This window comes from Lithobates pipiens, unplaced genomic scaffold (assembly GCF_037356315.1).
Source record: "Lithobates pipiens isolate NorthernLeopardFrog02 unplaced genomic scaffold, aLitPip1_a1.2 Scaffold_28, whole genome shotgun sequence".
In the NCBI taxonomy this organism is placed as follows: domain Eukaryota; kingdom Metazoa; phylum Chordata; class Amphibia; order Anura; family Ranidae; genus Lithobates; species Lithobates pipiens.
The window spans coordinates 51,492,028-51,509,340 of NW_027507789.1; the positions used below are offsets into that span (position 1 = coordinate 51,492,028).

Here is a 17,313-nt window from a genome sequence, read left to right on the forward strand (position 1 = left end):
ACTGTTTGTTGTAGGTGTACCTTCTTTTGGACCAAGATATCCTAGATTTAGCAACCACTGATGAGTATAGGTAAGGATATACAAAGCATTTAGTTAAAGCAGATGTTGGAGTGATTTTTCTTGTTTTATTTTTTATTTTTATATTTTTATTTTAGTTGCTTATATAGCGCTATCAATTTACGCAGCACTTTACATATACAATGTACATTCACATCAGTCCCTACCTTCAAGGAGCTTACAATCTAAGGTCCCTAACACGCATTCATACATATACTAGGGCCAATTTAGACAGGATCCCATTAACCTACCAGCATGTCTTTAGAGTGTGGGAGGAAACCGGGGTACCCGGAGGAAACGCCCACAGCCACAGGGAGAACATGCAAACTCCAGGCAGATGGTGTCGTGGTCGGGATTTGAACCAGCGACCCTTTTGCTGCTAGGTCCTGCATGCTACAATATTGTGACAGTATAATTAAAAAAAAACACATACAAAATAAAAAATTGTGTTGCACTGCCCCGATGTGTTTTAAAAAATGATCCTGTCCATTTAAGATCAAATTATCATCCCTTTAAATAGTGTTCACAAAAAAACAATAATATTTCATATGTGAATCTAATATTTAAACTTGTGAAACAGAAAATCCAACAGATGTAAAATAAGGCCCTGCAGGTGATTGAATAATCACACAAAATAATCTCCCATAGATGTGCAATCATATAGGTTGTCTGTGTTGTAATAGTAAATATAGTGTGCCCCCACCAAAGAAGTAATAAGGCCGCATACCGTACTCCCAAAACCATGGCAGTCTTGGCAAGCTCAGCATTTACCAGTCAGCTCCCAGGTGGACATATGTAACCCTCTCTATGCACTCAACACTTCCTCAGACAATGGTTTTCAGCATCAATGGAATTGACATCGCCCAGTAAAGAAATCACATGGAAAAACTCCATAGTGTAGCAAACTTTGTGCCTCCTTTATTTCAAAAGAAGGGTAAAACGACTCGCAAGACAGTGTAGATATAGAGATTTCAAACAAACCACCACTCTGTTTGCCATGATTGACGTGACGGTATCACTGCTAGGCTCCATCCTATGCGCATTTCACCCTAATGATGGACGTCTGCCCGGAGCCTAGGAGAACAGTGGTGGCTAGTTCACTCTATATATATATATATATATATATATATATATATATATATATATATATATATATATAATATTATATTTGATTTTTTATTTTTTTTTGCATGTTTGTCACACTTAAATGACTCGGATCATCAAACTAATTTTATTATTACTCAGAGATAACCAGAGTAAATACAAAATGCAGTTTTTAAATGATGATTTCATTTATTAAGGTAAAAAAATCTGTCTAAACCGGCCTGGTTTTATGTGAAAGAGTAATTGCTCCCTAAACCTAATAACTGGTTGTGCCACCCTTGGCAGCAACAACTGCAATCAAGCGTTTGCGATAACTGGCAATGAGTCTTTCACATTGCTGTGGAGCAATTTTGGCCCACTCTTCTTTGCAGAATTGTTTTAATTCAGCCACATTAGAGGGTTTTCTAGCATGAACGGCCTGTGTAAGGTCATGATACAGCATCGCAATTGGATTTAAGTCTGGGCTTTGACTAGGCCGCTCCAAAACCTACATTTTGCTTTGTTTGAACCATTTGGAGGTGGACTGGCTGTTGTGTTTCGGATCATTGTCCTGCTCCATAACCGTAGTGCGCTTGAGCTTGAGGTCACAAACTGGCCAGACATTCTTTATTATTTTCTGGTAGAGCTCAGGGTTCATGGTTTCATCAATTATGGTAAGACGTCCAGGTCCTGAAGCTGCAAAGCAGCACCAGACTATCACCATGTCTAACTGTTGGTATGATGTTCTGGTTATGAAATGCTGTATTAGTTTTATGCCAGATGTAGCGAGATGCACACCATCCAAAAAGTAAAGGTTTTGTCTCATCAGTCCACAGAATATTTGCCTAAAAGTCTTGGATAATCCAGATGTTTTTTGGTAAATGTGAGATGTGCCTTTGTTTCGTTTTGGTCAGCAGTGGCTTTGGCCTTGGAACTCTCCCATGGATGCCATTTTTGCCCAGTCTTTCTTGTTGAATAATAAACACTGATCTTACCCGAGGCAAGTGAGGCCTGCAGTTCTTTTAGATGTTGTTCTGGGTTCTTTTAAGACCACCTAGATGAGTCGTCGCAATGCTCTTGGAGTAATTTTTGTAGGCTGGCCACTCCTGGGAAGGTTCAACACTGTTCCAAGTTATCTCTATTTATTGGATAATGGTCTGCCGGTGGTTCACTAGAGTTCCAAAGACTTAGAAATGGCTTTGAAACCCTTCCTAGACCGATACATGTTCATTATTTTGTTTCTAATCTGTTCTTGAATTTTTTTAGATTGCGGCATGATATGTGGCTTTTTGTAAACTGTTAGAAGCTGTCTGACAAAGTGAAGCACGCTATTTATGTGATTTCTTGATTCAACACGTCTGGCAGTAATCAGGCCTGGTTGTGGCAATTGAAATTTAACTCGTCTTTCCAAAGAATTGTGGTTAATCACTGTTCATTCGTAATTCAGCATGGGAGGGGGCAGTTACCTTTTCACATAGGACCAGGCAGGTTTGAACATTAATGAATTATATAATAATTTAAAAACTGCATCTTGGATTTACTCGGGTTATCTTTGTGTAATATTAAAATTTGTTTGATCTGAATTATTTGAGTGTGAGAAATATGCAAAAAAATAAAAAATCAGGACGGGGCAAATAGTTTTTCACAGCACTGTCTGCCTGGGTTAATTTTTAAAGAGGAAGTAAACCCTGATGGGTTTACTTCCTCTTCTCCCTGCAAAGGTAAAGCATAATGGGCTACTATGCATCGCATAGTAGCCCATTACCTGCCACTTACCTGACACAGGAGCCAGTCATGTCATCGCTGTCACCTGTAGTCCTGAGCGGCCATCTTCTTCCGGGTATCGCTGCTCCGGCCACTCACAGCGCCGGAGCAGCGATGACGTCACTCCCGCGCATGTGCACGGGAGCTTCCGCTAATGGCATATCGCCTTTAGCAGCGGCATGCTGCTAAGGGGGATAGTGCGCCTGCGTGCCGCTGTCTTTTAGTAAATATCTCCTAAACCGTGGAAAGGGTCAGTAAAGGTTACCAGTGCTTGAAGTGTGCATAGCCTTTATCATTTTCATGTCTCCAGGAGTCTTTCACTGCTTGTGCTCAGTTTCTAGTTTCTGCATATTTTTTTTTTTTTTCTCTCTCATTTGTGGCTGGTTTTATTACAGAGACTCATTGGAGCTGAGGCTAGATGAATTGAAGCAATTTGTCGTTCCACTTTGGATGACTGTGAAGATGAAAAAGTACATGGAGCTGGTGCGGACAGAACAGGAGTAGCTGCCAAATGTTTTGTTAACTTTGACACTCCCCGAATGATCTTCTTGAAATGTGGTTGACTTTCATAATGATGAAAGCTATTTTACAAAGCCATCTTGGCCAATTGACAATAAAGTACTCTGTAATGGTGGGGCAAAAAGCATTGATGATTAAAAAAAGAAGGGCAGTTCACAGCAATGACTATTCAAAAATCATCCCTTCTCACCTGACTACGGTAAACTATAATCTTATTGTTTGCTAAGGATAGCTGCATGTAAAAATGATTATTGCTCTCTGCATCACCATGACTAGGGATCCATTTACACCAAAATGCAGCGTGCTGCTCTTCAACAACCTTTTTCTACAAGCTGTCTGCTTATGAAAGTGATCAAGCAGCTGTACAGCCGCCTGATCACTTTCTGTGACCCCCCAACCTCCTAAAAATTTTGAGCCCACCCCCATGTGCATGCACACGTAAAACCTAAATGCACACGTTTGGGGCACCTAGGCACAACAATGCCTCTTGTGATATATATGTTGCATATCACCACAAAAGCTGGAGTGAGAGCGATAATTCTAGGGCTATTATTCATGGTTAACTCTAAACTGTTGACCTGTAAGGGCTTTTAAAGCATCACCTATAATAAATATATGGTACTGAAGTTCAATGTCATTTTGTGGGGGCGTGCAAATTTAAAGCGTGATATATTGGGTATCTATTTACTCAGTGCAACCTCATCTTTCATACCAAAAAAATGGGTAATATATTGTGTTTGGCCTAACATTAAAGTGTTACTAAACCCAGGACCCTGCATTCACTATATCTGGTCTCCCACAGTACACAGAACATGGAAATGCAGTTATTTTAGTAAATATAAACTGCTAAATACCTTTTCTCATCAGCAGTATATATCAGTCTTATGACGTCTTCGGTGTCTGGTTAAACCTTGTAGGATGAGTTTTCATTCTCCTGTGACTGTCCTATGTGGCTGCATGACCCCCGGCATTGACAGTGCTGATTGGCTCTATGCTGATCACGTGAACCCTCCCGAGGAAAAAAAAAAGCCTTTAGCAATACACACTATACTGAGCATGTGCAGCATGCCCCCAAAGGTTCTGTAGTAGCAGAAGATGGATTGGGGACAGTGGAGGGGGGGGGGGTCAGAGAAGACAGGATCAAACAGCCTTTTTACACAATTTTAACAGGATTAACCCCTTAGGTTCCACAGTGAATATAACAAGCATTTTTTACTGCATATACAGACTGATTTTACTGTTGTGAGTTTAGTAACACTTTAACTTCAATTATCTTACTGAAATGTTTTGCTTGATAAACTGCTGCACAAATATTGTATGACAAAAAATTACAACTATCCACTCTGCTTTCAGAAAATATATAATGCTTGGGGTTTTAACTAATCTTTAGGTTTCTGGGTGCCCCCATAGCAAGCTGCTTTCTATGGGGGCACTCCTGCAGGCTCTTCAAAAACCTCGGGTTTTGAAGAACAACAATGTATGTGTGAAAAATCGTCACCCCTTGGTCCATTGTTTTAGTCCTGGTGTCAGTCTTTCAATAAACCTGTTGGACAGATTTTGGTGTGCAGCAAATTTTTCTCACTTGGTCTACATGTTCACGGTTGCGAGCCAGAGCTAGCACCATGCCCTTTCTTTTTGGTGGATTATTATACCCACCTGGAGCAGTGATCTGTCTAATTTCTCCTGCTTTCTATTCGAACACTCCTGCAGGCTCGACCTGTAGCCATATTGTGTGAGTCTGACACATACATTGTGGCTTAGCCCTGCTCCATAGCTCTCTACTCACAGGATTTGATTGACAGCAGCATGAGCCAGTGGCCCCTGCTGCTGCGGTGCCCCCTGTGAGAAAAAAAGAGGAGAACAGTGCTTTTTTCAAAATACAATGCACAGAACATTGTGTTGTGCTGTGGTGCCTTGCAGCCCTTGTGAATTTTAAGGCTATGTTGGGGTGCCATTCACAATGAATGACACTGCAGGGCACCCACTCATTTAATATGTGTTACTGCAATGTTCTGGTGTAAATGAGTTCCAAGACACTCTTCAGTACAATGCCAGAAGAATACCTTATTGGGGTACAGGAATTGGATAAATTAGGTAATTTGTATAAAAACAATGTCTTGAAAAGGTATTCATGCAGAAAGCCATACAGATATCTAGCAGAGCCTCCTCTTGTGTAGAACATTGGGACAACACTCAGAAATTTTTAAACAATGGTACCTCACACCATATAAACAATCAAAAATATACCCTTCCGTCTCCCCTATATGATGGGGATGCAACTAACAAGTTGGCAACCTCCTCCACACCTTATGGAGTTGCAAACTTTCACGGTTTTTGTAAATCTGTATCTACCACCTTGTCCAACCTCCCTGGCAACCTAACTAAACTTACTCCTGCCATGACTCTATTGGGTATAAATCTTAATATTTACCCCTTTAATATACAGAACGATCGTGACTCCTATATTAACAGTGGTAAGGCTTAATATAACCAATTTATGGAAATCCACTGATGCGCCCAATTTTCCGAATGTACTCTCGAGATTAAACACTCAAGCTCAATTCAAACTAATTCTAGCATAAAAAAACAACACCACTATTACCTTTAAAAATAAATGGCAAGCCTGGCTGTCTCATCCTAGAGCTTCTAAATACTTAAAAGACTGTAACCTTTTAATAGTACTGATGTGAGAGCAAACAATAGTGCCATCATGTAATGACCAATAAATCATTCAGTGGACATAAATTAATGCATTTTTTGTTTGTTTGTGTGTGTGTTTTTTTTTTTTTTTACCTATACCTAGTGTAGTTTTTTAATGGGAAACACATTAACCTTTCAATTTATCATTCGTTCGGCAGAAAATTTCCAAACTTGTCCATTTTTTCGGCTCAAAAACATCCCAATGATTATCGATTTTGTGCCCATTAACTGGCCAAAAAACAAACAAACTGTCTAAATGACCGAATTTCGGACAATTTTTCGTATAGTGTATGGCCAGCATAACTAATAGATATCAATACTTATTATCCTTTCTTCTGTTGTACATTGTTTTGTTTTTTCTCACATTATGTGTCGAACAAGTATTATGATCAATCCTGTTGTATTGATCAATTATTATGATCAAGTGGTGTCTAATTGTCAAATATTTGTTATGATACCTTTCATGGAAAAAAAAAAAATTATGGGTTAAAAAAAAAAAAAAAAAGACATTTTGCACATTTTGTTTACAGCTAAAAATGTAAATGTATTTTATTGTTTTTTTTTTATGTGATATACGAACACAAAGTCGCTTATAATTTTAAAGTGAAAGAAATATGATAAATGGTTTTCACATTTTTTTTTTTTACAAATAAATACAGTGGCATCTTGGATTACGAGCATAATCCATTCCAGGAGAATGCTTGAAATCCAAAGCACTCGCATATCTAAGTGAGTTTCCCCATAGAAGTCAATGGAAACAAAGATAATTAGTTCCACATTGACTTCTGTTGCATGCAATACCGCATATGGTCATAGGTGGGGGGCGCCAGAGAGACTCAGAAATACTCTGAGACCGCTCGGATGCACTCGGAAAGGCTTGGGAAAGGAGTATTTCCGAACGGCTCCAAGTGTCAACGGTGCCCCTCCATCTCAGTAATGCACACCGCAGAGGCTTGAATCCCACTCGTTTTGCGAGACAACACTCGCAAACGAAGTCAGAATTTAAAAAAAAGAATTGGTCGTATTGTGAAACGCTTGTAGGTTCCACTACATGTGAAAATTGTGGCGTGCATTTTTATTCATATTTTGTAGAACCCCCTTTCTCTGAATCACAGCTGCAAGTCTTCTTGGGTATGTCCCTACCAGCTTTGCACATGTAGAGAGAAATTTTTAATTATTTGCAATATTTTGCAAAATAGTTCAAACTCTGCCAGACTGGATGGAGAGCGTCTGTGAACAGCAATTTTCAAGTCTTGTCACAGATGCTCAATTGGGTTTAGGTCTGGACTTTGACTGGGCCATTCTAACACCTGAATATGCTTTGATCTAAACCATTACATTGTAGATCTGGCTGTATGTTTAGGGTCATTGTCCTGCTGGAAGGTGAACCTCCACCTCAGTCTCAAGTCTTTTGCAGACTCCAACAGGTTTTCTTCTACTATTGCCCTGTATTTGGCTCCATCCATCTTCCCATCAACTCTGACCAACTTCCCTCTCCCTACTGAAAAAAAGCATCAACCACAACATGATGCTGCCACCACACCTGATGGTGTGTTCAGGGTGATGTGCTGTGTTAGTTTTCCACCAAACACAGGGGGTTATTTACTAAAGGAAAATCCACTTTGCACTGCAAGTGCACTGAAAGTGCATTTGGAAGTAAAGTTGCTGTAGATCCGAGGGGGACATGCAAGGAAAATAAAAAACAGCATTTTAGCTTGCACATGATTGGATGATAAAATCAGCAGAGCTTCCACTCGTTTCAGATCTACCCCTTAGATTTACAGCGACTGCACTTGCAGTGCAAAGTGGAATTGCCTTTTGTAAATAACCCCCATAGTGTTTTGCTTTTAGGCCAAAAAGTTCAAATTTGGTCTCATCTGACCAGATCCCCTTCTTCCACATATTTGCTGTGTCCCCCACATGGCTTTCTTTCAACAATGTCTTTCTTTCTGCCACTCTTCCATAAAGGCCAGATTTGTGGCATGTGTGACTAATAGTTGTCCTGTGCACAGCTTCTCCCACTTGAGTTGTGGATCTCTGCAGCTCCTCCAGGGTTATCATGAGTCTCTTGGCTGCTTCTCTGATTAATGCTCTCCTTGTCCAGTCTGTCAGTTAAGGACGGCCATGTCTTGGTAGGTTTGTAGTTGTGCCATACCCTTTTCATTTTCAGATGATTGATTGAACAGTGCTCCGTGAGATGTTCAAAGCTTGGGATATTTTTATTTTTTTTATAACCTAACCCTGCTTTAACTTGTCCACAACTTTATCCCTGACCTGTCTGATGTTTTACGTGGCTTTCGTGCTGCTGTTTACTAATGTTTTCTATCAAACCTTTGAGGGCTTCACAGAACAGCTGTATTTATACCGAGATTAAGAAAAAAAATGTTTTAATAGTTTCTTTAAAATTTTTCTTTTACAAATATTTTTATTGAAAGTTAAGCATAACATAGCAATACAGACATGTGACTGAGACATCAGACAGAAAAATGAGGGGAAAATAAACGAGTGTCTCAATGAGGGGAGGATACATAGGTGTTATAATGTTCCACAAGACAATAAAGGTAGTAAAAGGAAAAAAAAGCAAAGGCCCAGTATAAACAGATAATCATATTGTAAATTCAATTGCGTCTCAAAAAGGGCCATATATAGTGCAGCCTAGCTCAGGTAACATCAAAAATATTGATATAAAGACACATAGGTGCCAGGCTTGGCTGCTAAACAGGCATACAGAAGGAGCGATGGAGAAAAATAAAGATAAAAAGAAAATGGAATTTTCCTCCCTGAGATAAGTCGTCTCGACTTCAAAATATCTCATATCAGTATAATCTTCAACCACATGCCAACTCCTCTAAATGGGAGTCACCAAAAAGGACAAATAGAAAAAAAAAAAGAGGAATAGATAGAATACAGACCGTGGGTAAGAGTGCCCATAAAGAGGGAGCAAAGAAAAAGGTAAAAAGCAAAGAAAAGGGGGGGGGGGAAGAAGAAAGAAAAGAGAAGGGGAAGAGGTCCTCTGGGGCCGCGCCCACAACTTTTTTTTCTAATTGTGGAAGAGGGTTAGAACTTTTGCCAGGTTTCATTGTCATCTATGTCTGCACTGGGGATTTCTCTTCTAGGAAAGAGGTCAGAGGAACAGAAAACTCTCCAGGTCAGACAAAGATGGCAAATATAACCCTTTTTGCTTTGGTAGAGCTATGAAATCTTAAAATGTCTGTGAGGCTTTTATTGCTGCCTGTGCCTTCATTTTCTGATGACTCCCTTAATTTCTTGTTTTGGGGTTACCTTTTGGGGAGGTAAATTTTTACCGGTAAGTAATGTCAGTGAATTAAAAAAGGTTGAAAAAATACAGAATTGTCTCCAGGGGTAGAGGGGATAACTTTCTTTTACAAAGAGTTTTATTAATATTCAATCTCAACATTTTAGATAGTTACATCGAAAATAGAACATATAGTACAAAAAAAAGGAAAACAAAATAAAGAGGAACTATAAATTCTGAGATAGGCGATGTGTAATATCTGGAAGGTAAACATCACAGTCCGAAGTATCTTGGGACTCTGCACGAAGTAAAAGAACTAAAATGTTCACACATACAATTGAATGCAGCCAATCACAAAACCATATATTCAGTTAATTTTTATATATTAAAGAGAATACTATATAATAATATTACAAGGAAAGGGGTTTTTGGGACTTTGAATGAAGCAGTGGCCTAACAGTTATACTTGTTTACAGTTGGTGTTGTAATCCCTCTCATAGTTTTTCCTCCTTTTCCTTTATTCAGTAGGTTTATTACATACAATGAGACCTTTGTTGTCTACCCCTTCTTTTATCCTTAATTATTCCACAAAGAGTTAGTATGTGTCTTTTGATGGTTGTGGTTTGGCTTTGTTGAGCCACCCGGATTTGCATCCAGTCCGGGAGATGCGATGCGCACTGTGGGCTTCCTCTTTCCCTCTGCTACTTGCTGTGGGATAGGCGGACGCATTATCATGGAGCATCAACGTCATGCCTCACACATGGGCGTGCAGCGTCCTCGTAGCGCTGCAACCCCGGGGGAGTAATTAAAATCTGCTAGCTTATTGGAGAGGTTGGTTTGGTGCCAATTGCCAACTTAGTCGCTCTGGTGACTGCGCCCCCCTCTCTTCTTGCATGCCTGTGTGACATTGGGGATTGTGCCTTGGCAGCACTCCTGTATATAGGCATCATTCGTAGTTGGGTCAGACACACAGGACGTTATTTTCTCACACTGGACACTATGCACAATCTGGACTGGTTCTCACTTTCCAGCATCTGGCATTATCACATCATTTGACCTACTCAAGTAGAAACATTCAGGAGCAACCACAATTGGAAGCACTGATTGGGACAGTCTTGAATGGACAAATAATCAAAAGGCTCAATGAGATAAAATCATGTGCCGATTTAATAATAACGTGCTTAAACGAACAATTTAGCTAAAAATCTCCTTGCATAGATGGAGCGACTGCAAAGCTTGCGCCTCGCTATGACAGTACCTTGTAAAACTGTTGGTGGTGGACTGGCTTGGTGAAGCAATGCTGCGATGGCACAAAACCTTCATGTGTTCCTGGATGTCACTATGAGGAGGGGGGCCAGCGTGTGCGGAGTTGACCTGAAGAAGGACCACGCCAAAAACACGTTGTCAAGACCGCTCTCCTTCCTTCCTCTCCATTCTCATGTGCTTGCTCTCCACCATCTGTGTTTCAAGCCTCGTTTTTGAACCTGTGTTCCCTGATCGTATGATGTCATGCTCAGGTGTTTCCATCTACCAGTTCCCGTTGGTGGTTGTTTCCGGCTGCCTCTGGGTACCTCCTTGTTCCATGGCTGCTTCACCATCCCGCCATACACCATCAGGGATTCGATCGAGACCTCGCATTGTCCATCCGGCTCCACATACGCTGGCTTCCCTCCCTCTAGTGCCACCCAGGAACACATGAAGGTTTTGCCATCGCAGCATTACTTCACCAAGCCAGTCCACCACCGACCGTTTTTCAAGGTACAGTCACAGTGATGAGCAAGCTTTGCAGTCGCTCCATCTATGCAAAGAGATTTTTAGCTAATTGTTCATTTAAGCACATGTTATTATTGAATCGGCACGATTTTATCTCGCTGAGCCTTTTGATTTGTCCATTCAAGACTGTCCAATTGTGGTTGCTCCTGAATGTTTTTACTTGTATTCACACCCCTCCTGGAGCGCTCACCCAAACTTGCACTTATATTATATTGCTTACCTACAACACTTAATTCATGCATTTTTACAGAGGTCCCAATGTGGGGTTCATATTCCGATTACATACTAGGGTTAACTCATGGACACATAACCACTTCAGGAGCTGTTTGTGTTTGATTGTCTCCGCCATGCACACCGCTCCAGTTCCCAGAAATGATATCCCCAGCTGGCTTTCAGTTCTCAATACCACACAATCAACAAACAAAGATTTTTGTAAGTAAAATGTAGGGGGGGGGGGGTGTGTGTGTGTGTGTGTGTGTGTGTGTGTGTGTGCGTGCATGTATGTATGTGTGTGTGTGTATATATATATATATATATAATGCGGTTTTATTTTTTCATATTATATACATATAATTTTTTTTAATACCTTTTTCAATTTTTTGTTTCTGCTAGATTATTCAGATCCCTATACGTCTCATTCATGGGTGTATACTACGTGCTGGGGCAGAGGCCAGCAACGCCCTGCGGCTCTCCCACCCCAAAGCACCTTATCCCCATGTTGATGAGGACAAGGGCCTCTTCCAGACAACCCTGGCCGTTGGTTGTAGGGGTCTGGGGGAGGGGGGCTTATCAGAATCTGGGAGCCCCCTTTAATAAGGGGACCCCCAGATACCGGCCCCCACCCTATGTGAGTGAGTATGGGGTACAATGTACCCCTACACATTTACCTGGGGAAAAAAGTGTAAATAAAAAAACACAACACAAGCTTTTTAATTAGTTTATTGGACAGCTCCGGTGGTCTTCTCTTCTTCCATCTTGGGGGGGGGGGGGGGGGGTCTTCTCGCCGGACTCCTCCGCTATTTTCTGCTAGCTCTTTTACTAGCGGAGGAGCCAGGCCTTCGTCGCTGACGTCTTCCGACTTCCGGGGTCTTGTCCTGCTCTTCGGGGGTCCGCTTTCCGCTTTCTTCTTCCAGCTCTTTTACTAGGGTTGGCCCGGTCTTCTGTCGCTGTCGCCGCCTTCTCGTCTTTTTCCTTCTTCATCTTCTTCTTATTCCTTGCGATGTTAACACAACACTGTCTCTGGCCGCAATGGCAGGGACAGGTTGTGTGGTGACTTATATTGGGACAAGGGGCGGGGTCACCGGGTGATGTCACATGGTAACCCCACCCCCTTATGATGTCACCGCCCCAGCATCCTCCGGGACTGTGACATAAGGGGCGGGGACATCACCCGGCGACCCTGCCCCTTGTCCCTATATAAGTCACTGCACAACGCATCCCTGCCATTGCTGCCAGAGACAGCTTCATGTCAACATCGCCCAGAAGAAGAATAGAAGAAGGCGGCGGCAGCAATAGAAGACCGGGCCAACGTTAGTAAAAGAGCTGGAAGAAGAAAGCAGAGGCCCGGCAAGAAGAACCGAAGAGGGGGACAAGACCCCGAAGTCGGAAGAAGACCCCGGACACCGGCGAGGACGAAGAAGAAAGCTGGGCTCCTTCGCAAGTAAAAGAGCTAGCAGAAGATAGCGGAGGAGTCCGGTGAGAAGACCCCCCCCCCCCCCCCCCAAGACGGAAGAAGAGAAGAACACTGGAGCTGTCCAATAAATTAATTTAAAAACTTGTAGTTTTTTTTATTTACACTTTTTTTCCCCAGGTGAATGGGTAGGGGTACGTTGTACCCCATGCTCATTCACATAGGGTGGGGGGCCCCCTTATTAAAGGGGGCTCCCGGATTCCAATAAGCCCACGCCCGCAGACCCCAATAACCAACGGCCAGGGTTTTCGGGAAAAGGCCCTTGTCCTCATCAAGATGGGGATAAGCTGCTTTGGGGTGGGGGGGGCGGGGCGCAGGGCGTTGCTGGCCTCTGCCCCAGCACGTATTATACACCTATGAATGAGACGCACAGGGATGAGGCGCAGGGCCCCCCTTCCCGAAAGCACCCCCCATGTTGAGGGCACACGGCCTGGTACAGCTCAGGACACTGGGGCGCTCGCTCGTCCCCCTTTCCTGACTGGCCAGGCTGTGTGTTCGGATAAGGGTCTGATATGGACTTTGGGGGACCCCCACGCCGTTTTTTCGGCGTAGGGCTTCCCCTTTAAGTCCATACCAGGTGACGGGACTCGCGAGGTGTCAATCTTGCCGATGGAGGTGGTGTCATTAACTTCCTTCGCTAGTCCCGTCTACCTGGAGCCGCGTTCAAAATGAACGATCTTTTCTCTGTGTGTGGGCAAGTCCGTTCATTTGAAAAGTCCAGCGGACTAGCACACAGATGGGCGTATTGTCCGGCGGACAATTTTGAGTCAAAACTTCTTTCCAAGTCCACCGAACTTTTGGGAAGAAAAAGTCCGCCGGAGCCCACACACAGGCGGATTGTCCGGCGGACTCTGGTCCGCTGGACAGTCTGATCGTGTGTACGCGGCATCAGAAGACCTACGGTTAAGAATTGTTGACTTGCATAAAGCTGGAAAGGGTTATAAAAGTATCTCCAAAAGCCTTGCTGTTCATCAGTCCATGGTAAGACAAAATTGTCTATAAATGGAGAAAGTTCAGCACTGCTGCTACTCTCCCTAGGTGTGGGCTCCTGTAAAGATGACTGCAAGAGCACATCGCAGACTGCTCAGTGAGGTGAAGAAGAATCCTAGAGTGAATGAATGAAATACTTGTATAGCGCACAATGCGAACTGAATCGCCTCTAGGCGCTGTAGAGTGTCAGCTAAAGACTTACAAAAGTCTCTGGCATATGCTAACATCCCTGTTAGCGAATCTAAGATATGTAAAACACTAAACAAGAATGGATTTCATGGGAGGATACCACAGAGGAAGCCACTGCTGTCCAAAAAACAACATTGTTGCACATTTATAGTTTGCACAAGAGCAGCTGGATGTTCCACAGCAGTACTGGCAAAATATTCTGTGGACAGATGAAACCAAAGTTGAGTTGTTTGGAAGAAACACACAACACTATGTGTGGAGAAAAAGAGGCACAGCACACCAACATCAAAAACCTCATCCCAACTGTGAAGTATGGTGGTGGGGGCATCATGGTTCGGGGCTGCTTTGCTGCGTCAGGGCCTGGACGGTTTGCTATCATCAAAGGAAAAATGAATTCCCAAGTTTATCAAGACATTTTGCATCTGTCCACCAGCTGAAGCTCAACAGAAGATGGGTTTTGCAACAGGACAACGACCCAAAGCATAGAAGTAAATCAACAAAAGTGTGAATGGCTTAAACAGAAGAAAATACGCCTTCTGGAGTGGCCCAGTCGGAGTCCTGACCTCAACCCGATTTGAGATGCTGTGGCATGACCTCAAGAATGTGATTCACACCAACATGCCAAGAATATTGGTCAACTGAAACAGTTCTGTAAAGAGGAATGGTCAAGAATTACTCCTGACCGTTGTGTACATCTGATCTGCAACTACAGGAAACGTTTGGTTGAAGTTATTGCTGTCAAAGGAGGTTCAACCAGTTATTAAATCCAAGGGTTCACATACTTTTTCCACCCGCACTGTGAATGTTTACATGGTGTGTTCAATAAAAACATGGTAACATTTAATTGTTTGTGTGTTATTAGTTTAAGCAGACTGTGATTGTCTATTGTTGTGACTTAGATGAAGATCAGATCACATTTTATGACCAATTTGTGCAGAAATACATATCATCCCAAAAGGGTTCACATACTTTTTTTTGCAACTGTATAGTAACAATTAAAGAAAAGGTGCAAAGCGAATTGCATTGTTTAACCCTGGGGGAGTGAGGGCCTTTAAATGATGGATCCATCTAGTTTCACATTGCAGAACTAGTTTGTCGAAATCCCCCCCCTTTGGGATCCTCTCATACATGGTCTAGTGCCATGAAAGTTGGGAGGTATGCTTTTGTTAGGTCAGATACACTTGGACCCTAGGGGCATGCATAGATTTATTGTGCGCCTGGGGGGACTCGGCAGAAGGGAGGGGCCAAGAGAGCTGGTGGGAGACCCAAGAGGAGGATTGGGGCTGCTCTGTGAAAAATCACTGCACAAAGCAGGTGAGTATGACATATATCACCAGCGTATCAGGTCATACACCTCAATACAGAGCCCTGGAGTCATAATGCTGACAATGGCAAGAGCTTATTGGTTACCATGACCACAAGATCATGCTGGCCAATGAGTAGCTCATCTGAGACTTCTTCTCATAATGTTTCCTAGAAGAAAGAAGTGCTTGTCATTGGTCAGTGTTGGCTTTATGGAAAGGTTGACTTTATTTAGACTCCATTCCATTGGCGGCTGGTGATGTACATTTGGGGGGGCAAACAAGACAACCCATCGCCACCCTCCAGTTGGTTGTCCATTTATCCCCAGTCCCGCACTTACCCCATTTAGCTGCTTCGGCTCCTTCATGCGCCTCCTGCTTAGCGGTAGCTTCACCCTGAATCTCCGGCTTCACAGCGGCTTCCTTCTCAGTGGCTTTGCCCTAAATCTCCGGCTTCATGGCGGCTTCCTCCTCAGCGGTTTCACCCTACATCTCCGGCTTCGTCCTAGGCGGCTTCCCTTGGTGACCAATATGATTGCTTCTCCTCTTGGCCAATGGGGTCTTAATAACCACTTCCTGATTGGCCAGGAGGAAAATCGGGGAGACAATAGCGAATATTTGTTCGCTATTGGCACACAATAGCCCACCCTTTTTTTGAAGCCACTTAGAGCCTCTGGTTCTAATCATGTGCTTCTAAAAAAACAAAACCTTATTGGAATCCATGCGTCCTGCATGTAGATTAGGGGGTGACGCACCCTGCACCCCTAGTGGACGGGCGCCACTTCTCCATTCACACCTGTTTATTCCAGAGAACACACAAACAGATGTGTGTTGTCCTTGTGGAGTCCTTGATTGTTAAAGAGGAAGTAAACCCTGATGGGTTTACTTCCTCTTTTTTTCCCTGCAAAGGTAAAGCATAATGGACTACTATGCATCGCATAGTAGCTCATTATGTGTCACTTACCTGACACAGGAGCCAGCGAAGTCGCCGCTGTCACCTGTAGTCCGCCGCATCCATCTTGGTTGTGGCGTCTCTCGCAGCTCCGACGAATGACAGCGGAGAAGCCGCGATGACGTCACTCCCGCGCATGCGCACGGGAGTCGCGTCTCGGAGCTCCGACGCTGCCATTCGGCGGAGCCGCGATGACGTCACTCCCGCGCATGCGCACGGGAGTCAACAAATTTGGCAAATCCATTCTTGGACTTGCCGCATTTAGTGCGCCTGCGCGCCGCTGTCTACGGCGCATGCGCCGTAGACAGCGGTGCCCATTTTCGGGCAAATATCTCCTAAACCATATAGGTTTAGGAGATATTACTTGGACCTACAGGTAAGCCTTAATCTAGGCTTACCTGTAGGTCAAAGTTGTTTGGAAGGGTTTACTTCCATTTTAATGGCACCCCAAACACGGCTAGGAAATGCGTGGTAAAAAAAATGTGCTAAGCTCACCACCTGAAGAGGTGCGGGAGCTTCTTTTGATTCATATAGAGCAATCCATTCAAGTGAATATGATGTCATGGGAAAAAGCATCACAAAAAGTATGAAAAACCGTGTTAACGCACCGCTGTGAACGGGCGAGTTTATTCTAGGACATCTCATTGGTGTCATATGCAAAAACATGATATTTGTAATAAGTTAGCACTTTAATAAAATAATTCATGAAATGAATTAAATAATTAATCAAATTAGATTACGATATAATTGGTGTACACAAATGTTACACGATAGATACTTTATTCAACCAAAACAGAGCTATGAGAAGGGAAGAAGTCCAACCACGCCTACTATAACTAAAGAGTTAACAGGCGTTGCGCAATCATGATTGACAGCAGTTTCCCTATCGAAGGCGGGGCGGTACGCTCACCCAGCCAATCACGTTCTCTATTTTCAAACGCTCAGCGAGAGGCCAAGCCACTGATTGCCGTGGAAACCCTGGCAACAGCGACCTGTGATTGGCGGAGTCAAATTATAGCGCATCGCTGATTGGTCCACG

The 17,313-nt window shown here is 43.1% G+C and overlaps 1 protein-coding gene across 1 annotated transcript in view; it reads left to right on the plus strand.

Annotated features, from left to right (window-relative positions):
• The window catches only part of DNTTIP1 (deoxynucleotidyltransferase terminal interacting protein 1), a 34,989-nt gene extending 30,011 nt beyond the window's left edge, over positions 1-4,978 (plus strand). The window contains exons 12-13 of the mRNA XM_077459212.1: positions 15-70; positions 3,300-4,978. Of these exons, the coding sequence (XP_077315338.1) occupies positions 15-70; positions 3,300-3,408 (165 nt within the window). The 3' untranslated portion in view covers positions 3,409-4,978. The remainder of the gene's footprint in view (positions 1-14; positions 71-3,299) is intronic.
• The last annotated feature ends 12,335 nt before the right edge of the window (positions 4,979-17,313 follow it).